The sequence below is a fragment of the Stegostoma tigrinum genome, chromosome 30 (assembly GCF_030684315.1).
Source record: "Stegostoma tigrinum isolate sSteTig4 chromosome 30, sSteTig4.hap1, whole genome shotgun sequence".
Classification (NCBI taxonomy): Eukaryota; Metazoa; Chordata; class Chondrichthyes; order Orectolobiformes; family Stegostomatidae; genus Stegostoma; species Stegostoma tigrinum.
This window is the reverse complement of record NC_081383.1, coordinates 5510728-5536405: the sequence shown is the minus strand read 5'-3', so window position 1 is coordinate 5536405 and position 25678 is coordinate 5510728. Positions and strand designations below refer to the sequence as shown.

Here is a 25678-nt window from a genome sequence, read left to right as displayed (position 1 = left end):
GTGCCATTTATCACTCCGCTCCCTTACTGGGTTTTTAACTACATTTACAGATTTGAACCATGATCCCACTACATGTGATTTACTGTGAATTCTTCTGCTTCATGTCATGATTGACTTCACTTTATTGTGGAAAATCATTTGGTGAGGGGTTTCAATCAGGAGGCAATGTTGGTTGGCTTTGGTTCATGAGAAGTGATGGTTAGAAGTAAAGTTCAAAGAGTAATAGACATGTAAAAAAAATGACCCTGGCTTTTGAATTTTCTCTTTCCACTTCTCTGCACCTCTCCTTCTGCAAACCGTAGTACAGAATAGCCAAGGCCCACAAATTACGGTAGAACATGCCTCATGGCTAAGGCTGGCCCACTGGCGAGCTGATGGCCACATACCTACTCACTGGCAGGGAAGGATCAGTAGACTGAGATCAAGAGCCAAACTTTTGCAGCCTCATACTTCCAACTCCCTCTAGACAGGAACAGAGGATGGCAGAAGGGGTGGCAAGGGGTTCAGTGATTCTCAAAAGAGGCATGCAGGACATTGTGTTTAATTACAGCCGCTGTACCTGGCAAAGGCCACTGTCAGGGGAAATGTTTCCAGGGCCCACAGAGAAAGGAGGCAATCAGGTTCATTCAGAGCCAAAGTAAAGGTAGCTTTATGACCTGTTTCTATTGGAAGGGTGTTATCAAACTGGAGAGGATGCAGCAAAGATTTGTAAGTCTGGAGGATTTGAGTTATACAGAGAGGTTGTACAGGCAGAGAATGTTTTCCCTGAAGCATAAGAGGTTGAGGCGGTGACCGTATAGAGGTTTATAAAGTCATGAGGGGCATGGATAAGGTTTTCTTCCCAGGGTAGGGGAATCCAACACTAGAGGACAGAGGTTTAAGGTGAGAGCAGGGTGGCGGGGCGGTGGGGAGGGGGGTCGGTGAGTAGGGGGCAACTTTTTCACACAAATGGTGACGCCTGTACGGAACAAGCTGCCAGCAGAAGTGGTAGAGATGCATTCAGTTACAACATTAAAAAGATCTTCGGACTGTTACAGGAATAGGAAGGGTTTAGAGGGATATCAGCCAAATGCTGGCAAATGGGATTAGTTCAGTTTAGGAAGCCTGGTTGGCATGGACGAGTTGGGCCAAAGGGTCTGTTTCTGTGGTTGTCCCCCAGCTCCACACCTTGTTATCTCGGATTCTCCAGCATCTGCAGCTCCCATTATCTCTGTTAGAATAGTTAGTGGCTGTTTTTGCCTGGCATGAGCACAATGGGCTGAAGGGCATCTTTCCGTGTCATAGATCTCTATGACTCTACAACCAACCAGTGTTTTGGTGGTTGGTCTCGAATTCCCAACTCAGTCGGAGGGCACCCCAGGAGTGGCGTAACATTCCAGACATGCCTGCCCAGGCATCCCTTTGTCCTTCCCACTTCTCAAACTGGTGGCCTGGCTGTCTTTTCTGTTTCTGTCTTTATCAGAGTTTTTTAAAAAATGAAGCTGTTGCCTTGCTCGCCGAGCTGGCTTGTTCTTGTTCAGATGTTTCATCACCATGCTGGGTAACATCATCAGTGGAGCCTCCGACGAAGTGATGTTATTCTACTCCACTTGGAATTTATACTGTCTGGTCTGTTATGGTGAGCACCATCATTGCTGGTTTTGATCTGTACGGGTTTGCATAAGGGGTCCAATTCGAAATGTTTGTTGATTGTATTATATGTGGAGAACCATGCCCCTAGGAATTCCCGTGCGTGTCTATGTTTGGCTTGGACTGCTATGGTTACGCTGGCCCAGTTAAACTGATGGCTTACATTGTCTGAGAGTACCGATATTAAGGAGAGTTTGTTATGCTGCTTTGCTGCTAGCTGATGTTTGTGCATTCTGATGGCTAGTTTCCTTCCTGTCTGTCTGATATAATGTTTGTGGCAGTCATTGCATGGTATTTGTAAACCACGTTCATTCTGCTTGTGGTGGGAACGGGATCTTTAATCGTTGTAAGGGACCAGGTAACTGTAGTGGCCCAAGCCAAGCATAGACAAGCGTGGAAATTCCTGGAGGCATGGTTCTCCACCCATGATGCAATCAACAAACATATAGAATTGGACCCCATACACAAGCCCATACAGATCAAAACCAGAAATGATACTACTCACCATAATGGACCGGACACTATAAATTCCAAGTGGAGTAGAATAACATCACTTCATTGGAGCGGCACGGTGGCTCAGTGGTTAGCACTGAGGCTCACTGCACCAGGGACCCAGGTTCGATTCCACCCTTGGGTAACTGCCTGTGTGGAGTTTGCATGTTCTCCCAGTGTCTGCATGGGTTTCCTCCAGGAGCTCCAGTTTCCTCCCACAGTCCAAAGATGTGCAGGCTCGGCGGATCAGCCATGCTAAATTGCCTGTAGTGTTCAGGGATGTGTGGGTTCTCAGTTCAATACCCTGTACTGCAGTCGACCGACCACCTGGTGCTGGAAGATCTTATAGAATCATAGAATCCCTACAGTGTGGAAGCTGGCCATTTGGTCCATCAGGTCCATACTACCCTTCTGAAGAGCATCCCATCCAAGTGCACCCCCATCCCCAGGACTCTGCATTTCCCATGGCTACACACCTAGCCTCTATACTCCTGGACATGAAGGGCGATTTAAGCATGGCTAACCTGCCGATCTCTGGGCTATGGGAGGAAATTGGAGCAAGCCCATACAGGGAAAATGCACAAGCTCCACACATACAGTCACCCAAGGGTGGGATTGAACCCCAGTCCCTGGTGTGGTGAGGCAGTAGTGCTAACCACTGAGCCAGTACACTACCCCGGGTAAGAATGGATAGATTTCCTTCTTCAATGGCTATTAGTGAAATAGATGAGTTTTTAAACATGGATTGTTTAACGATCAGCATGACTGAGAAACCCATACGGACACCTGGGGAATGTACAAACTCCACATAAACAGTCACCCAAGGATGGGATCGAACCCAGGACCCTGATGCTGTGAGGCAACAATGCTGACCACTGAGCCACTGTGCCACCCACTGGCAGGAGCTCTGCAGGGCTGTGCTGCAACAACATTTCCAATGCCATTTATACAGCAAGGAACCTGCTTCCATGCCAACGTAAGGATCACTGTGGTGAAAATCCTTAACTTTTATCCGCATTCCCACACCATTAAGGCGGGCCTCTGACCAGTAAATTCATTTTTCCTATTCATTTTGTGGGATGTGGGTGTCATTGACTAGGACCAGCATTTCTTGCCCGTCCCTAGTTGCCCTTGAGAAGGTGGTGGGGAGCTGCCTTCTGGAACCGCCGCAGTCGTTCTGCTGTGGGTTGACCTACAGTGCCACTGGAGAGGGAATTCCAGAATTGCCACCCAGCAACAGTGAAGGAACGGCGATATATTTCCAAGTCAGGACTAAATAAACCCAATTTCTATTTGCTGCCTCCGCGATGCAAGCCCAGTCCCAGAGAGAGCTCCCTGACTGAGTAACACGCACAAATGAAAGGGCATCTCTGCCAGCTATAAGCTTATCATAAATCAATTTGTTAACAATTGATTTTTGGATTCATTTGCTGGCCTGCACTGGAAAAAAATCAAACTCTGACAACACAGCAATCTGAGTAGAATTTCGAGGTGCCGTGACTCAATTGTTTATTGAAATGCAATCATTTGTGTGATTTTAAAATGTAAGTGTATGTGCAGGCCTCTCTTTTCAGACAAGCTCAGGAACGTACTTGTGATTGACAAGATACTCTTAGCCTTTGCTACTTGCTGTAAAAGTAACAGATGCACCAATGGGTGACTATTTTTGGATTACAGCAAAGAAGGGTGGTAAGCCGCTGCAACATGTCTTAGAGAGTCAGAAAGCGCCAGTATGTAATTGAATTCAAGAAGGCTCAGAGTGTGTTCCCAGGTCCTGATCCCGATTCTCGGAGGGAAAGTGGGTTTCTCACCCACATATGCCTCATTGAGGTCCAGAGGCTGCTTTGCAAGAAGGCTCCCTCTGGGAGCCCTGTCCAATTAAGAAAGGTGTGGGGACTACCAAGACTGGCCAGCATGGTGGCTCAGTGGTTAGGACTGCTGCCTCACGGTGGCAGGGACCCCTGTTCGAATCCACCCTCGGGACACTGCCCGTGTGGAGTTTGTACGTTCTCCCCGTGTCTGAGTAGGTTTCCTCCCACTCTCCAATGGCTTTTCCCCAAGGCAGCAAAGTATAAAACTAGAGGGCATAGGTTTGAGGGGAGAGATACAAAAGGGTTCAGAGGGACAACTGTTTCACGCACAGAGGGTGGTGAGTGCCTGGAACGGGCTACCAGAGGTAGCGATGGAGGAGAGTACAACATCAGTTAAGAAACATTTGAATAGGTACATAGATGGGATAGGCATGGAGGTATAGGGGACACAGACAAAAGGAGGTGAGATTAATTGTGAAAACTGAAGAAGTTGGGCCAAAGGGACTGTTTCCATGCTGTAAGCCTCAATGGTTCTATGTGCTGGTTAGGTGGATTGGCCATGCTAAATTGACCTGTAGTGTCCCAAAATGTGCAGGCTAGGAGCATTGACCATGGTAAATGCAGGGTTACAAGAAATGGAGTCATGGGCTTGGTCTGGACAAAATGCTTTTCAGAGGTTCAGTGCATATTCGATTGGCTGAATGGCCTCTTTCTGGACTGTCGGGATTCTATGAATACCAAAAGGAGACCTCCAACGCCGTCACTGTGAGATAGGACAGAGGCCGCCTGTCTCACTGGTGTACCCCACAAAGATTTTGTGGATCCTTAAAAATCAAAAAGGTCACATCAGCTGCCAGGAGATGCTCTTGTGTTGCAGTCAGTAATGTCCCTGCCTCACAGCCAGATGTTCTGGGTTTGAGTCCAGCTGCAGAACAGAATGGCCCTGGGAAGAAAGGAGGGTTGGCCAAACAGTTTGACAATCAACCTCCGTTATATGCGAAAGTGAGAATGGGAGAGACTCCTGATCGGTGTGTGTTTGAGAAAGTATATTGGTGTTAAAACCACTGTTCAAGCAGGTGGATGAATACACAGCCCCAGGCCAAATTCCCTGACTGAAAACATCAATCACTAAATCAACCTTTAAAGTCATTGTGGTTTGAGAGAGCTTGCTGTGTACTAAATGGTTGCCTGTTTCCTACATAACGACAGCTACAGTGCTACTGGGGAGCTATCCTTCACTCAGGGAATCTGACCTGGAGATCTGTATTCATTCATCAGCATGAGTAGTGATTCTAACTCCAACATATATTCAGAAGGGGGGTCCTGGCCTGAAACATCAACTTTCCTGCTTCTCTGATGCTGCCTGGCCTGCTGTGTTCCTCCAGCTCCACACAGTGTTGTCTATATAAATGCAGATTATTGGTCACATTTCCACACAATAATATTGCCTAGTGCACATCAAGTACATATAAAAACAGAAAGGAACACAGGAACAGGAGTAGGCCATTCAGCCCCTCAAGCCTGTTCTACCATTTAATGATATCATAGCTGATCTAACTCAATCTACCTGCCTTAGGCCCATAACAACAAAAATGTATCTACCTCAGATTTAAAACTAACAACTGATCCAGCATTAACTGCAATTTGTGGAAGAGAATTCCAAATCTCTACCACCCTTCATGTTTAGAAGTGCTTCCTAACATCTCTCCTGAATGGTCAGGCCCTAACTGTCAGACAATGCTCCCTAGCTCTACAATTCCCAACCAGTGGAAATAGTTTATCTTTGCATACCGTGACTTTTCCTGTTAATATCTTGAAGACCCTGAGGGCCACTACAATTCCAACTGCGCCCAAATGCCAATTCCACCCAAAGTTCAGACATTTTTAATGAACATATTCAGAGATATACCTCTGATGGAGATAGAACTTGAGCCTAGACCAGAGAGAAGGATGCTACTACTGCTCCCCAAAGTGTAAATTATGCCATCTTCATGCTAAAGTTCTATTTAATCAATTGCCTGGGATTGATTGACTGTGTACGTTAGTTCATTAACAACAGTAAAACACATTACAGGTTATGAAGCAGACAGTACAGCAGATCAATTGACATCTGTGTACAGGGCTTGTAAACTCTCAGTAGAATAACTGACAGGCAGAACCACAATATTATTCACACCACACACGGTATCCTTAAAGACAAACTCATTTGAAGACAATGTATGCACACAATAAATTGCACTCCAAGCCTTTTCTAATATTCATGCTAATTAATGATTCATTATTTTCTAAGCTGTTATGAAAGTCATCAATAAGTAGTAAGATAGCAGAGTGAGGAGCTGGATGAGCACAGCAGGCCAAGCAGCATCAGAGGAGCAGGAAAGTTGACGCTTCGGGTCAAGGACCTTCTTCAGAAAATCATTTCCTGCACCTCCGATGCTGCCTGGCCTGCTGTGTTCCTCCAGTTCCACACTGTGTTATCCCTGACTCCAGCATCGGCAGTTCTTACTATCTCTGACCAAGGTCCCTTATTCCACTCATTCTTGGCCAGAGTTGAACGATATCAAAGGAAACAAGTAGAACAAACAACAAATGGATGATCAAGTTTGTGCTTACCTTTGGCAACTTGTGGCCATGCTTTTGGTTCAGTTGCAATGAAGGAAGGAGTTGGAATATGCGATGGCTCTTGTGATGCACTGGTTAAGACTTGCTCTGTAACTACTGTGGGGCCTTTAATAATGCTTCTGATCGTTTCATGTTCAACGTTGGGTAGATTATCAAGTTGCTGGTTGGAAAGGTCAATAGTCATCACTTGAGTAGCCTTGCTTTTCAAGAATTGTTTCCCCAAGAACTCCCAGTCACTGTCAAGCTCATTTTTGGCCATAGTTTCTTGCCCCAGTGGAGGCAGTTCATTGGATTCACCAATAACAACAATGTCCAATTTCACATCTTTAGCCGATAAACTCATCGTCACAGGTTGCGGCCTGAATCCATCCGAATCAGTAGAAGCTGAAGGCGTTGAAATGCCAGGAGGTGTTCTGCTAAGAGTAATAGACGCTGGCTCCTGCGTTGGTTCTCTTTCAGATCTTTGACCTTGTGTGGCACTGGTTTTCTCTTTTGGATTTAATGTGATGGTTATAGTTTCAGGCGCGACGAGAGTAAGGCTTTCTAAGATTAGGTCACTGGAGTTATGAGATTCTTCCTCTTTCGGCCCCTCAGATGTCACGGTTGGGCTTCCATCTCTGGCCAAGAACAATGCCCTGGTTGAGTTGTCAACGTGGTCACCACTGTAATCCAGCCCACTTCCCTCATAAATGTCCAGCTCCTTTAACACATCGGACAGACTCCCTGAAGAGTTCCTGCTGTTGACTGGGGGTAAATTGCCGGAGGCAATTGGACTTGAGTTGTGCTCCTCTGGGACAGTGGAGAGTGAGGAGCCATTTTCAGAGAAGTGGTGCTGTTCTGTATCAGGTGTTAGGGTGTGTTGTTCCAGATGTTGCTGCACCGTCTGTTGTGTGACAGCGAGATTGTGGGATGGTGGTTCCTCCACTGGCTTTGACAGCTCAGTGAGTTCAGTCCCAGAGAGTAAGGACCATTCTTTGAGGGACAGCTTGCCCGAAATAGGTGCTGCTGTGTTTGAGCTTCCACTTCCTCCTTGTTCCATGGATAGTTGTGGAATCTGTAGCTCTGAATTTGCCAATGCAGAAGCTCCTTTAAGATACATCCTCTCCTTTGTGGATGGCTGTACATCACCAGCTAATTAGGAATTCAACAAGAAAAGACAATGTGTTAACTTCTACAGCTTCAGGAGAAAGGTGCATGACTCTGGAATCTATGCTCTGACTTTGTAAGTGAGGGAGAGGTTAGAGGAGGACAACCATGATCCCAGAAGCACTTTGTAAAGTGTGGAGGACCAAGGGAAATCTGGACAGACACTGTGTCTTTTCAATCAGGCTACAGCTCCTTACATTTTGGCCATTCCAGTTGAGCCTGGCTCGGCAGCTGACCATCTAATTGACAAGTGGTCAGCTAGGAATGGTAAATAAGGGGCCACTTCAGATTTGGTGACTCTATTCTCCCCTTGTGATAGTGGTCAGGGAGCAGAGGATTTAGGGGTGATGGGAACTGCAGATGCTGGAGAATCTGAGATAACAAAGTGTGAAGCTGGATGAACATAGCAGGCCAAGCAGCATCTTAGGAGCACAAAAGCTGATGTTTCGGGCCTAGACCCTTCATCAGAGAGGGGGATGGGGAGAGGGTTCTGAAATAAATAGGGAGAGAGGGGGAGGCAGACCGAAGATGGATAGAGGAGAAGATAGGTGGAGAGGAGAATATAGGTGGGGAGGTAGGGAGGGGATAGGTCAGTCTTGGGAGGATGGACAGGTCAATGAGGCGGGATGAGTTTAGTAGGTAGGAAATGGAGGTGCAGCTTGAGGCGGGATGAGGGGATAGGTGAGAGGAAGAACAGGTTAGGGAGGCAAGGACGAACTGGACTGGTTTTGGGATGCAGTGGGGGGAGGAGATGAGCTGGGCTGGTTTTGGGATACAGTCAGGGGCGGGGAGATTTTGAAGCTTGTGAAGTCCACATTGATACCGTTGGGCTGCAGGGTCCCCAAGCGGAATATGAGTTGCTGTTCCTGTAACCTGCGGGTGGCATCATTGTGGCACTGCAGGAGGCCCATGATGGACATGTCGTCTAAGGAATGGGAGGGTGAGTTAAAATGGTTCGCAGCTGGGAGGTGCAGTTGTTTATTGCGAACCGAGCGGAGGTGTTCTGCAAAGCAGTCCCCAAGCCTCCGTTTGGTTTCCCCAATGTAGAGGAAGCCACACCGGGTACAGTGGATACTGTATACCACATTGGCAGATGTGCAGGTGAACATTTGCTTCTCCCCTTCCCCCACTGCATCCCAAAACCAGCCCAGCTCGTCCCCTCCCCCCACTGCATCACAAAACCAGCCCAGTTCATTCCTGCCTCCCTAACCTGTTCTTCCTCTCACCTATCCCCTCCTCCTACCTCAAGCCGCACCTCCATTTCCCACCTACTAACCTCATCCCGCTTCCTTGACCTGTCCGTCCTCCCCAGACTGACCTATCGCCTCTGTACCTCCCCACCCATACTCTCCTCTCTACCTATCTTCTCCTCTATCCATCTTCGGTCCACCTCCCCCTCTCTCCCTATTTATTTCAGAACCCTCTCCCCATCCACCTTTTCTGATGAAAGGTCTAGGCCCGAAACGTCAGATTTTGTGCTCCTGAGATGCTGCTTGGCCTGCTGTGTTCATTCAGCTTCACACTTTGTTAGAGAGGATTTAGGGGCTCAGGCATTAGTTAAGGAAGTGGTGTGCAAGAAAACCCAACCAAAGGCCTCCCTGTGACACTTGCAAAAACACCTTGAGAGACAATCAAAACTCTTCTGACCCAAGATCCCTTTCCTGTGGGTTGGACCTGGATGAAGGAGGAGGAATAGTTCCCTTACCAAGTGTCACTCTGGCTTACAACTAGATTAGATCCCAATTATGAAATGAGACCTGTGCTGACTCTTCTCCGAATGCCAGTTTGGATCAGCTGACCCATCATCAGCTGGAAAAAACTAGTTAACATTGGGAAACAGCAATTTCAGAAAGGACTGTTCACAGAGATAAAACCAGCCCAGCTCTTCCCCCCCACCCACTGCATCCCAAAACCAGTCCAACCTGTCTCTGCCTCCCTAACCGGTTCTTCCTCTCACCCATCCCTTCCTCCCACCCCAAGCCGCACCCCCAGCTACCTACTAACCTCATCCCACCTCCTTGACCTGTCCGTCTTCCCTGGACTGACCTATCCCCTCCCTACCTCCCCACCTACACTCTCTCCACCTATCTTCTTTTCTCTCCATCTTCGGTCCGCCTCCCCCTCTCTCCCTATTTATTCCAGTTCCCTCCCCCCATCCCCCTCTCTGATGAAGGGTCTAGGCCCGAAACGTCAGCTTTTGTGCTCCTGAGATGCTGCTTGGCCTGCTGTGTTCATCCAGCCTCACATTTTATTATCTAGGACTGTTCACACTTCTCAGTTTTACTGCCTTAACCCACCATGATACCCCCAGTCTGGCTGAGGGTACACTGAGGTTCTGTCTGCTCTCTCAAAAGTTCGAGAAAGATCCCAAGGTCTATTGCAAGGAGGAGCAGGGAAGTTCTCCCTGGTGCTCTGGTCAATATTTATTCTTCAATCAACATCACAAAAATAGATTCTTACGCTGCTGCTTGTCAGACCTTTGCCATATGCAATTGGTCGCTGCATTTCCCATATTACAACAGTAACTGCAGTTCAAACATACCTCATTCATTGGAAAGCACTATGAGATGCCCAGTGGTCATGGAAGGCGCGATATAAATGTAAGTACTTTCTGAGCTAAAATGGGGTTCTCAATAACTTTGTCTAACCCCTACTATTGCAGTTGTCAGTGGCTTTAACATACATCAAATACAGTCTTCAGCAGAGTGTATCAAAATTGCAAACATCAGTCTTAAAAGCATTCCTAATGTCAACTTTGAAGGCACCTTTTCACCAATCTCTTCCACTCCTTGCTTGAAAACATCGGCTCTCACAGACAGCTACGTCCATCAGGAATCAGTTATTTCATTAGGCCCATCTTCATGACTTTTACAGTACATTACTAACAGAAGGAAGCATGGTAAACACAGAGATAATGGGAACTGCAGATGCTGGAGAATCCAAGATAATAAAGTGTGAATCTGGACGAACACAGCAGGCCAAGCAGCATCTCAGGAGCACAAAAACTGACGTTTCGGGCCTAGACCCTTCATCAGGGTCTAGGCCCGAAACGTCAGCTTTTGTGCTCCTGAGATGCTGCTTGGCCTGCTGTGTTCATCCAGATTCACACTTTATTATCATGGTAAACACAGCTCTGGTTTGTTGGATTGTCAAAGAAAACTCTAATAGTTCACCCAATGTTCTTTAGGGAAGGGAACCTGTTGTTTTTACCCATTCTTGGCCAGTCACACACTGGCGTGACTAACGCTTAACCTGAGTCCCAGAAATGGAGTGCATCGTTTCTTGGCTTAACATGGCAAATTCATGGCTTCTGCCACATAATAACATGAGAAATATCAATGAGAATAGACCATTCAGCCCATCAAGCCTGCTCTGTTTCCAAATAATAAGTTAGTATACAAGAGCAACGAGTAATTACAAGGTAATGATATTTTGTCCTTTGTTAGAAGGGGTTCAAAGTTTAAAAATAGGGAAGTCTTGTCCAACTGTATAAGGTCTTGGTGAAGCCATACTTGCAGTAATGTGTACAGTGTTGGCCCACATAGTTAAAGAAAGGATATACTGGCGTGGGACATAGTCCACTGAGGTTCGACTGACTGGTCTGAGATTTCCTGCTTTATCCCTTGGTCCCTTCATGAATAAAAGTACCACATTGGCTGTCCTCCAATCCATAGCACCTCTCTTGTCACCAAAGAAGAATTGAAAATTATTGCCAGTGCCACTGTTATCTCTTCTCTTCCTTCAGCCAGCAGCCTAGGATGGTCCATCCAACCCTGGAGATTTACTTGTCAGCCTTGCAAAGCACCAGAGCCTTCTCTCTGTCTATACTGATTTCTTATATCACAGACCTTCTCCCTGATTTCTCTCCCCAAATCACCCCCTCACTAATGAACACTGACGCAAAGTATTCATTCCAAACCCCAGCTATGTCCACCAACTCCAGGCACAAATTACCACTCTGGTCCTTAATGGGTCCTACTCTTTATTTAGTCATCATTTTTTCTTTAATATTTTTGAGAAATAATTTAGGTGCTACCTGTACTTTACCTACTGTCATTTGTTCATGCCATCTTTTTTGCTCTCCGATTTTCCTTTTTAAGTTTCCCCTTGTACGTTTTATACTCTTCCAGGGCTTTGAGCCCTCGGTATTTGCCATAAGCCTCCCCTCTTATGATTGCAGGCCCATCCTTATCCTTTTCCACAACTATATTGAAGCTAACAGAGTTATGATCGCTATCTACAAAATGTTCCCACACAGATTTTTCAACCCAGCTTCATTAACTCAAATTAAGTCCAGAATCACTCCCCTGCCCCCTACCTTTCTTGTAGGGTGTTCTACATACAGGCTTAAAAAGCTGTTCTGGATCCATTTTACAAATTCTGCTTCATCTATACCTTTCACACCATGACTATCCCAGTTAATACTGGAGAAGATGAAATCCTCTACGATCATTACCCTACTCATTTCAAAAGTTGCCCACGTATCCACTCTTCTATTTCTCTCAAACATGTGGGTATGTTGTCATTGCTGTCACTGAGATCGGGTTGAGAGGGGAGGCACGATTGGCAGCTCAGCCTTCCAGCTGAGAAAGGAAAGGAGGAAAAATGGGTGTTGCAATATTGATCAGGAATCATGTGGTTACTCCTTTTAGTTTTTGAAGTTTTACCCGTGCAGCATCATTTGAGGATCCTTCCAAGATGTCATCCTTCTTTACTGCAGCAATTGATTCTTGATCAACGCCCATTTTCCCCTCCTTTCCTTTCTCAGCTGAAAACCCTGCATCCTGGAATACCGAGCTGCCAATCCTGCCTCCTCTCTCAACCCAGTCTCAGTGACAGCATAGACATCATACCCACATGTTGTAATTTGGGCTCTCAACTCAGCTTGGTTCAAGACAAAAAAAACTGCAGATGCTGGGATCCCAGGTGGACAAATAGGAATCTAGAAGAACTCAGCAGGTCAGGCAGCATCTGGAGGAAAGGAACTGTCAACGTTTCAGGTATTACCCTCCTTCAGGAATGAAGGGAGGTAATATTCAAAATGTTGACTGCTCCTTTCCTTCAGATACTGCTTGGCTTGCTGTGCTTATCCAGTCTCCTGTTTGTCTACCTCTCAACTCACTTGCCTGGTTTGCCAGACCCCATGCTTTAAAATACTAACATTCAATCGAGCCAAACTCACAGAGTCAGAGTCAGGCAGCACAGAAACAGACCCTTCAGTCCAACCAAACTGTGCCAAACATAATCTCAAGCTAACTGAGTCCCACTTGCATGCTCCTGACCCTTATCCCTCCAAAACTTTGCTACCCAAATTTTTTAAAAACATTGGAATTGTACCCACACCCACCATTCCCTCAGGACGTGTTTTGATTGGCCTTTACGCCCTATGCTTTGTTGACTCACTTGCTCTCCCTTCCAATTCTCTCCCCGTATCCCCAAAATCATGGAAGACAAAGAAAGTCTATCTACACCAGTCTTAAATATGATGGAACTACCACAACCCTGTACAATAGAGTTGTGAAGATTTATAACTCTTTGAGTGAATTAATTTCCCCTCATCTCAGTCCCAAATGACTAACCCCTTTTCCTGAAGCCATGTCCTCATGTTCTTGATTCCCCAGCCAGGGGGAGAAAATCTCAGTGTCAAATCCTTCTGGCATCTTGAATGCTTCAATGATACCACCTCTCCCTGAAGATCCTAGGCATTGGGTTCACCATTACCTGCAGCTTTCCTTCCAAACAAATTGCTTTCACAAATTAGAGATGTATAAATCATTCCTTCATCATCAGTGGATCAAAATTTTGCTAGTATTGATCTATCCTTCAGAATACGGCCTGCAACAGTCCAAGATTCAGACCATGACAAACTGAACACTGCATTGTTTCTAATTTTTTAATTCATTCAAGGTATGTGGGTATTGCTGCTGACCCATTAATTGACCATCCTTAATTGCCCAGAGAGCAGTTAAGAGTCAATCACGTCGGTGTGGGACTGGAGTCACATGTAGTTCAGACAAGATTTCCTTCTCTCAACAATATTAGTGAACCAGATGGGGTTTCCCTGACAATTGACATGGTCATCATTAAATTCTTAATATCAGGAGGAATATATTGTCCTTGGAAGAAGTGAAGCATAGATAATTCACCAGAGTGATACTGGGGCTGAAAGGGTTAAACAGTCAGATTACATTGTCTCATCATCACCATATTAGAGATTCAGCGAGAAGTTACATCCTCTCTGCAAGGGTCATATCCAGGTCAAAAAGATAACGGCGTTCAAATTCAAGCCAGGCCATTCACAAGTAATGTCAGGAAGCACATCCTCGCACAAGGTGGGTTGGGCATCACAAACTCTTTCTCCACATTTCTATTGGGGCTGGGGTGGAGGGGATCAAAAGAAAATTTCCAATAGTTTGATAGACTGTTGTTGATAATTGCATTGTGCATGAACCTAGATGGCTTGCGTTTAACTCTCATTCTATGGGAATCTACGAAGAAATGTGTGGATGGAGACACAGAATGATGAAGGAGGGTTTCCGGACTCAATATCAAGTTCAATAACTTTAGGGCTTGTGCTCTTCTATGTCCTTCTCTTATCCCCCACACACCAGGCCTTGTTACCACATAGTCCATTATTACAGACCACCCATTGTTAGCCACTAACTGTCCCCATTAGTAGCTATTCCCCTCCTAGCCAGGTCATTATCCACCCCTCTGTCTACCCAACACCTTTTCTCTCTCTTTGGGCTCTATCCTCACCTATCATTTGCTCCCTAAACCCTGCCCTCCAATGACACGTAAGCCAACATTTTCCTAGCTACCTTCAGTTCTGAGAAAGGGTCAGTGGATCCGAAATATTAACTCTGATTTCTCTCCACAGATGCTGCCAGATCTCCTGAGCTTTTCCAGCAATTTCTATTGTTGTCAATGATAAAAGAGGAATTGCCTGAGCTGTGGTGCAGTTGTCTAACGGCTATGGTACAACACCAGTTACGCAGTGGGCTGAGAGTTCAAATCCCAGAACTTCTCAATGCTGGCTTGATAATGGAAAAGTTGAAAGAAAATACCATGGAGGTAAAAAGACACATAATGATACAGATTGTATCAGAGATAGTAGGAACTGCAGATGCTGGAGAATCTGAGATAACAGGATTTCTGAAGAGTCCAGGCCCGAAACGTCAGCTTTCCTGCTTCTCTGATGCTGCTTGGCCTGCTGTGTTCATCCAGCTCCACCCTTGTTATCTAATGATAGAGAGTGATTTTTTTTTAAAAAGGAAACCCAAGGGACTATTATTTTCTTTGAATTCTTTCATAGGGAATGGGTAGTGCTGAGTAGATCAGCATTTCTTGCTCATTCATAATTGTCCTTGGGAACTAGATGGTAAGCTGTCTTCTTGAAATACCACGGCTCATTTAGTGCAGTAACACCCACGTGCTGTTAGGAAGCTAGTTTCAGGATTTTGATCCAACAACACTGAAGGAACGGCAATGTACTCCCCTTTGAGGGATAGTGAGTGGTTTGATTGAAAACTTGCAGGCGGTGGTGTTCCACTGACTCTGCTGCCCTTGATGGGAGAGGTTGCAGGTTTCGAAGTTGTTGCCTAAGGAGTCGATTGCAGTTCATCTTGTAAATAGTACACATTGTTCCCACAGTGCCTTAGTGAAGAGTGGTTCCCCATCACCAGCTTCAACGTTCACTCCCTCCACCGCTCACACGTAATGGCAGAATTGTAGACCAACCACAAAAGGGAGGCCTTGGTGTAGTGTCATTGTCACTCCACTGTCATTTCAATGACCCAGGAAACCTGGGTTCAAATCCCACCATGGAGTCTGTAAAGCTTGAATTCCACAAATAAGAATCTGATGATAACCATGAAGCCATTCTTGATTTTTAAAAACCTATCTAACCCGTGAACATTCTTTAGAATGCTCTCACCTGGTCTGGCCTACGTGACTCCAGGCCCATAACAATGTGGTTAACTCTCAACTGTCCTCTGAAATGGCCTGGCAAATCACTCAAGTCAACAGCAGTGGGATGGGCAATAACTGCTGGCCAGCCAGTGATTCCCATGTGCCATGAGTGAATTAAAAATAATGCATTGTAATCACTAATAAAGCCACAATCCCCTTCCATACAGAAATCTACTTTAGGGAGGAAATTCTGCTGGGCTATGTTTGACTCTATTACAACACCACATTGGATTACCCTCTGAAGGGACCTCATAAGCCCTTCATTTAAATCAAAGCAAGTTGGTAATAATTTCCACACTCCAAATGAATTGATTTTCCATTTAAAGCTGGTTGAACAAAGTTCTTTGTATCAATTGTCCCACGAAGCATTCAGGCCCAGCGAGGGGCAGAATTCGAAGTGGAGGAATAAAAAGGAAACCACAAGCACACAAGTGAAGCTCCCTGGCATTTGATGAAACACTGCCTGAAAATAGAACAGAATTTGCAATGCTTCCATAAGCTTGCAACTTCACACAAAAACTATTCTCACATGAAGATGAGGCGAGCATTAAATGGGGAAACAGACAGCGGTGCTGAGATATGGAAATCACTGGGAATCACCAGTCGGGAAAATTAAATATTACTAACTTGATGGAAATACGCGAACAGAAGGTGCTATTCAACACCTCTGGCCTGTTCTGTCACAGTTAATGAGATCATAGCTTGCCGTTACCTTATCTCCAAATAATCACCATGCGTCCAATTCCCTTAATACTCATGTCAAGCAAAAATCTATTAATCTCAAATTTTAAAAGGATTAGGTGGGCCCACATCTATTGCTGTTGGCGGGATGGTGTGCGTGTGTGAAGAAATCTCTTCTGATTGACCAGGCTTAGGCTTACAGGTTGTATCTGCCCCCACACGGAGGAGGGGGGGGGAAGACTTCCAGTGTGACACAGGGACACTTCAGCCCCCGACAGGGGGCTTCCAGTGTGACACAGTGGCCCTCCAGCCGCCCTACGGGGATCTCCCAATGTTACACGTGACTTTCCACGCCCCTCCACTACAGGGGTCTCCCGATGTGACACAGTGACCCTCCAGCACCTCTCCCCTACAGGGACCTCCCAGTGTGATACAGTGACATGCCAGCCCCCCTACAGGGGTGTCCCGGTGTGATACAGTGACATTCCTTATCTTCCTACGGGGGTGTCCTGGTGTGATACAGTGACCTTCCGCACCCCCCAACAGAGGTCTCCTGGTATGACATAGTGGCCCCCCTATAGGGGTCTCCCAGTGTGAGACAGTGACCTTCCGCTACCCCCCCCACCCGCCTCCAGCCCCCCACCCCAGCAGCCCCTCAGTGTGGTGTAGAGCCAGGGCCTGGTGTGGACTGGAAGCTGGATGTCATCCTGGCCCATTGTAATTTCTGTAATGCTGGTCTTTCTACTTAACTATCTAAAATCTTGTAACTAAAGAAGCTGTGCCAAGGTACTTTGTATCTAAGTTGGCGGCGTAGTTGGCAATGTATAAACTTTTCATTTTGCTCATTGAGTATATGTGACAATAAAGGCTATTCTATTCTGCATCCTTGTCCTAGACTTCCCCACCTCCCCGTCCCCCCACCACTCCATGATCAGCTCCTGCCTGATAAATTCCATTCTAAACCCTAAAACAAATCACCCCTTCACCTTCCATGCTTGTGAGAATACCATTCTACTGTATGTAATTCCATGCTCTGCCTTTTATGTTGGGGAGATATGGCTTAGTAGTAAAATTTAGGGACTAGTAAGGTAGAGACCCAAGTTGATGTCCTGAGGCTACAGATTCATCCCACCACAGAAACTGGTAAAAATTCAATGATTGAAGATCTGAAATGCAATGTAATTTCTCAGTAATGGTGACTGTTCAACAATCAATGTTTACAATCTCTAGTTCATGAACAGCCATTGGAGAAGGAAATCTGTCCACCCTTACCTCATGTCACCTGGGGTAGCTCTGTGATTCAGCACCAATGCTGCATAACACCAGGATCCTAGGTTCAATTCCCCCCTGGGTGACTGTATGGGGTTTGCACATTTTCCTCATGTCTGTGTGGGTTTGCTCTGGATTCCTCCCACAGTCCAAAGATGTACAGGTAGGTAGAGTCACCAAGCTAAATTGCCCATATTGTCTGAGGATGTGTAGGGTAGATGGATTAACCATGAGAAATACAGGAATAGGGTAAGGGGATGGGTCTAGGTAGTATGCCCTTTCAAGGGTCTGTATAGGCTTAATGGGCTGAATGACCTGCTTCCACACTGTAGGAATTCTATGATTACATAACTCCAGCCAAGTGCAATTTTGCCCATTTTTAATGGCCCGAGGAAGCTCGTCAACAGATGCTGATTTTGTCATCGATGCCCACATCCCACGAAAGGAATCTTCATACATTAGCCTTTGGAGTGCTGGCAACTTTGCTGCACATCTTTTAAGGTGTGTTAACCAAAACTGAACGCAGAGCTCAATAAGAAGTCGAACCAGGGCTTTGCAGAATGCCATTGTTATAAAGGCATTCTCCTGGGGCAAAGTGGAGCAGTCAGGAATCCAAATATAATTTTGGAACTGGCCACTGTTATCCATGTGACTGCAAGACGCATTCAAACAAACAGCATCATTTGAAATCAAAGAGTGTTGTCCCAGGAAAAGCTGCTTGGCTCTTAATGCCTTGCCAGCTATTGCTATCCAATTAATCCCACTCCTCTGCTCTGGGCAATTTAATGGATGCCTACACCTTTCATCTTCCAATTAAAGCACTGAGCTGCTTTTCCAGTCAATTTTCAGATTATGATATTCACTTCTTGCAAACAATTCCAGCTATCGACTCAGCAAGGTATCCTGGCACTTGCCCTTCATGGTCCTGTGCCTCATCCCCACCACCTTTGTGCCTCTGAAAGCATTTTTTTGTCCCATTAAATCTCTAATGTCTCCAAGTTTCCCGCAGAAGTGCGGCTTCAAATCTGCAAACCTGAGTTAATTAGCCATTCCTCATTGCTGCTCACACTCACCTCAGGCCTGTTACTGAGCACAGCTGTTCCCAATGATTTAAAGACTGTGATGAAACCAGCCTTGTACTTTTCTGCGGGTTTGAATGGCAAACGCGGAGATAATGCAGATTGTTTGATCGCGTCCGATTTGCAAATTTGAAGGGCAGGCAAGTCAGTGAGACGAAAAGACAGAACTGGATAAAATGGGGAGAGAGAAACACACTGCAACTAACTCACTGCAGGCTGTAAAGGAAAATATGTGACAACACTGTCAGCACTAACTAAATACATTTTACAAATTTTTATTTTGGAAGGGTGTGGGCTGAACCTGTGCACTTCAAGGTGAGGTATAACCTGAGCGAGGGTTTATCTGTAAATACAGACCTTTAGTACATCCTTAAATTTAAATTACTCCACCATTAATGATCATGCCTCAAAATACCTGGACCCCAAGCTCTAGGAGTCCCTCCCTACCTTTCTTGGCCTCTCTATCCTACCTTCCTCCTTTAGGACACTCCTTAAAACCTAACATTTTGCGCAAATTTTTGGTCACGTGATTATCTCCTTACATAGCCTGACGTCATGCTTTGATATATAACAGAGAGAAGCACAGTGGGATGGGTCTTTTTTTTAAAAAGGACCTACATAAATCTCAGTAGGTGTGGTCATTGTTGTTGTAATGCAATGATAGACAAGTTTACACACAGCAAGCTGTGAAAGTAGTCAGATGACCTGTATTAAGTTGATTGAGGGATAAAGATTTTCTAGAACGATGTGGATTTTTGCCACAGGATCTTTTACATCTACCTGAAATGATAAGCAAGGTTTCGGTTTAAAGCCTCTTTAGCATTACCTCCTTATTGCAAACCCAAATTATGGCTAGTGCTACCACTCCTACTTCCCCATCTTCTCTCCCAGTTTGAGTCAAATGCATGGGTGTCCTGCACTACAAGGCTTGGGTCTTCACCATGCTGCATCTTTCTCCTGGAAGAGTCTCCCAAATACACACAAGGAATAAAAATAAATCAAAAGAACTGTGGGTGCTGGAAATCTGAAATCACTGGAGAAACTCAGCAGGCCTGACAGTAACTGTGGAAAGCAAGAGACAGAATTAACATTTCAAGTCTAGTGGCAAGTTCTTCAGACTTCAAGTCCAACTCTGTCCTGAAGAAGGGCCACTTGAATCGAAACATTCACTCTGTTCTCTCTCCACACACCAGGATTACTTGGGTATCAAACGCCAGCTGGAAGAAGAGGTAATTAGTTTGGTATTCACTTCATTTCTTTGTACGTCAACCTTGACAGCCCAGGCAGAGCGACTCTTGCCAAACTGTTCACAGAATTAATAGAGTGTTGAAGGAGGCCGTTCAGCCCATCATACCTGCACTAGGTTTAATCCCTACTGCCTAATCTCCTGCCTTTACTCCATATCCCTGGGCACCACTTCTGTCCAAATAACCATCCAACTCCCACTTGAATGCCTCAATTGAACCTGCCTCCACCACATTTGCAGACAGTGTGCTCTATATGCTAACTGCTCACTAGGTGACGGTTTTCTGATATCACCCTTGCTTCATTCTGACATGTTATGACACAAATTGGGGCTTGAACCAGGATCTTCTGATTCAGCTGTACACAACCACAGTGCACCGAGAGCCACAAATCCTTCATTTCTTTGTTGTTATTAACTATCTTGCAAAATCTATCAGCAATTTGCACTGCATAATCATTCACAAGAGTTTCGTTTGCAGGATTAGATCAAATGGATAAACTGGCATAAAATATATGAAACAGTCAATCTGAAACTGCTTTCGGGTATGAAAGTCAAGTCTTCTAGAAGCTTTCCTGTTCAGTTTAATTTTTGTTCCCAATATACCTTTGAAGTCAAAGACAGCAAATTAATTGTCCTCTTAAAGACCTTGCTCAGCGACAGTTGAACATTAGCTGCAGCCCCAAGTGTTCTCACTTTCGGGTAAGAATGTCGAAGCCCCACTCCGAAGACATGAGACATGAGTTGGCCTTGATAGATTGTGTAGAGTTACTTAAAGGGGTGACAATGACAGTGGCAAAAATTCAAGGAACGCATTGCGGAACTGCAACAACTGTTTATTCCTGTCTGGCACCAAAGCAAGATGGATAAGACAGCCAATCCATGGTTTACATAGGAAATTAAAGATAGTATCCAATCCAAGGGAGAAGCATACAGACTGGCCAAGAAAAATAATAAATCTTAGGATGGGAGTAGTTTAGAATTCAGCAAATAAGGGCCAAGGATTGATTAAGAAGGGGAAACTAAAAAACAAAAGCAAGCTTGCAGGGAACATAAAGACTGATGCTAAGAGTTTCTATCGGTACGTGATGAGAAAGAGATTGGTAAAGACAAATGTAGGTCCGCTACAGAGAGAAACGGGGGAAATGTATAATAGAGGACAAAGAAATGGCTGAGGAACTGAATACATACTTTGGTTCTGTCTTCACAAACAAGGACACAAATCAAATACCAGAAACGTTGGAGAATGCAAGATTTAGTTAGAGGGGAGAATTGAGGGAGGTCAATATGAGTAGAGAAATGGTGCTGGGAAAATTGTTGGGATTGAAGGTGGATAACTCCCCGGTGCCTGATAATCTATATCCCAAAGCATTTAAGGAAGTGGGTTGAGAAATACTGATGCTTTTGGTGGTCATTTTCCAGGATTCTATAGACTCTGGAACAGTCGCTGAAGATTGGAGGGTGGCTAATGTCACTCCAATATTCAAAAAGGAGGTAGCGAGAAAACAGGGAATTATGGACCGGTGAGCCTAACATCTGTAGTGGGGAACATTCTCAAATCTATTCGTAAGGATTTTATGGCAGAGCATTCAGAAAGCAGTGGCAGGGGCCAAACAGAGTCAGCATGGATTTATGAAGGGGAAATCATGCTTGACAAATCTGTTTGAATTCTATGGACGTGTATCTGGAAGAATTGACAAGAGAGAGCCAATCAATGTGGCATATTTGGACTTTCAGAAAGCATTAGACAAAGTCTTGCAAAGATTAATATGCAAGATTAAAGCGCTTGGGATTGAGGGAAGCATATTGAGGTAGATAGAAAACTGGACGGCAGAGAGGAAACAAAGCATAGGAATTAATGCGTCCTTTTCAAATTGTCAGGAAGTAACTAGTGGGGTTCCCCAGGGATCAGTGCTGGGATTCCAGCTATTCACAATATATACTAATGATTTGAATGAGAGAGCAAGATGTAATATCTCAAAGTTTGCAGATGATACCACATTGGGTGGGAGGGTGAACTGTGACAAGAGTGCAGAAATCCTTCATCATGATCTCGACAGGTTGAGTGAGTGGCAAATCAATAGCAAATGCAGTATAATTTGGATAAATGTGAGCTTATTCACTTCGGAAACAAAACAAGAAGGCAGATTACTGCCTGAATGGCTGTAATTTGGGAGATGGGAGTGTGCAGTGGGACTTGGGCATCTTTGTGCACCAGCCCCTGAAGGTAAACATGCAGGTGCAGCAGGTGGTAAAGAAGGCAAGTGGTATGTTGGCCTTCATTGTGAGAGACTTCGAGATGAGGAGCAGGGATGTGTTGTTGCAGTTATACAGGGCCTTGGGGAGACCACACCTGGAATATTGTGAGGAGTTTTGGTCTCCTTTTCTGAGGAAGGATGCTGTTGCTCTCGGGTGCAGCGAAGGTTTACCAGGCTGATTCCGGGACTGGTGAGCCTGACGTATGAGGAAAGATTGACCAAGTTTGGATTGATTTCACTGGAGTTCAGATGAATGAGGGAGGGATCTCATAGAGGCTTAGAAAGTTCCAACAGGACTAGACAGGGTAGATGCGGGGAGGATGTTCCCAATGATGGGTGTGTCCAGAACCAGAGGTCACAGTATGAGGATTCAGGGTAAATGATTTAGGACAGAACATCACCCAAGGAGTAGTGAGCCTGTGGAATTCATTGCCATAGGAAGAAGTTGAAGCCAAAACATTGAATGTATTCAAGAGGTGACTAGATAACACACTTGGGGCGAATGGAATCAAGGTTATGGAGAGAAAGCAGGATTAGGCTATCGAGTTGGATGACAAGCCATGATCGTGATGGATGATGGAGTGGGCTCAAAGGGCCAAATGGCCTCCTACTATCTTCTATGTTTCTATGTTTCTGAGATTGCAGTATGTCAGCACTGTCAGGGCAGAACACTCTAACAGTGCTGCGCTGTTGGAGGTATTGACCTTCGGACAAGTTGCTACACTTAAGCCCTATCACCGACCCCTCTCCATCAGATGTACATAAGAGACTCAATGGTACTATTTTGAGAAAAAGGAGGGCAGTTCTTTCCTATTTCCCTTCCTCCCAAAGCCTGGCAGGAAGGTGTGAATGGTCAGTGCTGGAGCCTCAACTCTTTACTATTTGGATGAAGGTACCAAAGAGAGACATTTCTGCAGCTAACAGTGAGGCATCAGGATGGTGTGTTGTCTCCCTGGTGCCAGGATCTAGGATGTCTCGGAGAAGGAGCAGAGTATTCTGAAAGGGGAGAGGACGAAACGGGAGGTCATTGTGCACGTTGGTACCAATAACGTAGGGAAGGAAAGGTATGAGGTTGTGCAGAAAGAATATAGAAAATAGGCAGGACATTAAAAAGTGGGCCCTTGGACTATTACTGATGACATGTACCAGTGAGAATAGGAATAGGAGGATAGAGATGATGAAAACTAACTGAGGAGCTGGTGTATGCGTCAAGGATTCACATTTTTGGACAATTGGGATCTCTTCAGGAGTAGAAGCAATCTGTACAAGTGGGAAATGTACCACTTGAATTGGAAGGAGACCAATATCCTGCAGGGAAATTTGCTATTGCTAATTGTGGGGGAAGCCAAAGCGATAGTGAGAAACACGGAAAAGCTGAGGCTGGTACAGTAGATAATCAGGACAGTTCTAATAGTCAAGGCAGATGAGAGCTTGGCAGAGAATAAGGCTAGACTGTTAAGTTAAAGTGCATTTACTTCAATGCAAGAGGCCTGACAGATGAACTCAGGGCATGGTTGGGAACAAGGGACTGGGATATAAGAGCTATTACAGAGACGCGGCTCAGGAATGGACAGGACTGGCAACTTAATGTTCCGGGGCAAAGATGCCATCGGAAGTATAAAAAAGGAGGCAAGAGAGGAAGGGGTTTTTGGATTTTGGCTAGGGATAACATTGCGGCGATACTTAGAGAGGATATTCCTGGGAGGTTGTCCAGTGAAGTTATATGGTTAGAACTGAGAAATAACGATCAGAGATCATGGGAACTGCAGATGCTGGAGATTCCAAGATAATAAAATGTGAGGCTGGATGAACACAGCAGGCCCAGCAGCATCTCAGGAGCACAAAAGCTGACGTTTCGGGCCTAGACCCTTCATCAGAGAGGGGGATGGGGAGAGGGAACTGGAATAAATAGGGAGAGAGGGGGAGGCAGACCGAAGATGGAGAGTAAAGAAGATGAGTGGAGAGAGTATAGGTGGGGAGGTAGGGAGGGGATAGGTCAGTCCAGGGAAGACGGGCAGGTCAAGGAGGTGGGATGAGGTTAGTAGGTAGCTGGGGGTGCGGCTTGGGGTGGGAGGAAGGGATGGGTGAGAGGGAGAACCGGTTAGGGAGGCAGAGACAGGTTGGACTGGTTTTGGGATGCAGTGGGTGGGGGGGGGGAAGAGCTGGGCTGGTTGTGTGGTGCAGTGGGGGGAGGGGACGAACTGGGCTGGTTTAGGGATGCAGTGGGGGAAGGGGAGATTTTGAAACTGGTGAAGTCCACATTGATACCATATGGCTGCAGGGTTCCCAGGCGGAATATGAGTTGCTGTTCCTGCAACTTTCGGGTGGCATCATTGTGGCACTGCAGGAGGCCCATGATGGACATGTCATCTAGAGAATGGGAGGGGGAGTGGAAATGGTTTGCGACTGGGAGGTGCAGTTGTTTGTTGCGAACTGAGCGGAGGTGTTCTGCAAAGCGGTCCCCAAGCCTCCGCTTGGTTTCCCCAATGTAGAGAAAGCCGCACCGGGTACAGTGGATGCAGTATACCACATTGGCAGATGTGCAGGTGAACCTCTGCTTAATGTGGAATGTCATCTTGGGGCCTGGGATGGGGGTGTGGGAGGAGGTGTGGGGACAAGTGTAGCATTTCCTGCGGTTGCAGGGGAAGGTGCCGGGTGTGGTGGGGTTGGAGGGCACTGTGGAGCGAACAAGGGAGTCACAGAGAGAGTGGTCTCTCCGGAAAGCAGACAGGGGAGGGGATGGAAAAATGTCTTGGGTGGTGGGGTCGGATTGTAAATGGCGGAAGTGTCGGAGGATAATGCGTTGTATCCGTAGGTTGGTGAGGTGGTGTGTGAGAACGAGGGGGATCCTCTTGGGGCGGTTGTGGCGGGGGCGGGGTGTGAGGGATGTGTTCTGGAGTATGTCCTGGGAGGCGGGGGGGTGCAGCAGAGGTAAAATGCTTTCGGACAAGTCAATCCTTCCACTCTGAGTTCAGAGCTGGAGCTGGTTTGTAGGACAGATTACACCCACCACAAAAAGGTTGAGCATGCTGTGACTCATTCCTTTAGAAAAGAGAACGGAGGTGTCATGTACAGATCTCTTAAATTATTGAGCTTAATAGGATGGACAATGGGCTGAGTTTCACCAAAACTCAATGTGTTATGTTTTTGGTAAGCCTATACGACAGCATCTCTCTGTGAGCACCTGCAAGCTTTAGGAACATGAGAAGGCCATTCAGCCCCTTGACCCTGTTCCACATTCAATGAGAATAGAACATAGAACAGTACAGGCCCTTCAGCCCACGATGTTGTGCTGAACTTTTACCCCAAACCTAAGGTCTATCTAAGCTCCACCCCTACCTTATACTATCATCCATATGCCCATCTAATAGCTGCTTAAATGTCCCTAATGAGGCCAACTCCACTACCCTCTCCGGCAATGCATTCCACACCCCGGCCACTGTCTGAGTAAAGAACCTACCTCTGATGTCTCCCCTA

At 45.9% G+C, this 25678-nt stretch overlaps 1 protein-coding gene across 1 annotated transcript in view; it reads right to left on the bottom strand.

Annotated features, from left to right (window-relative positions):
• Positions 1-25678, bottom strand: part of ncanb (neurocan b) — a 241287-nt gene that overhangs the window by 100666 nt on the left and 114943 nt on the right. Inside the window, exon 7 of the mRNA XM_059638556.1 lies at positions 6546-7685. Coding sequence (XP_059494539.1) covers positions 6546-7685 — 1140 coding nt within the window. The remainder of the gene's footprint in view (positions 1-6545; positions 7686-25678) is intronic.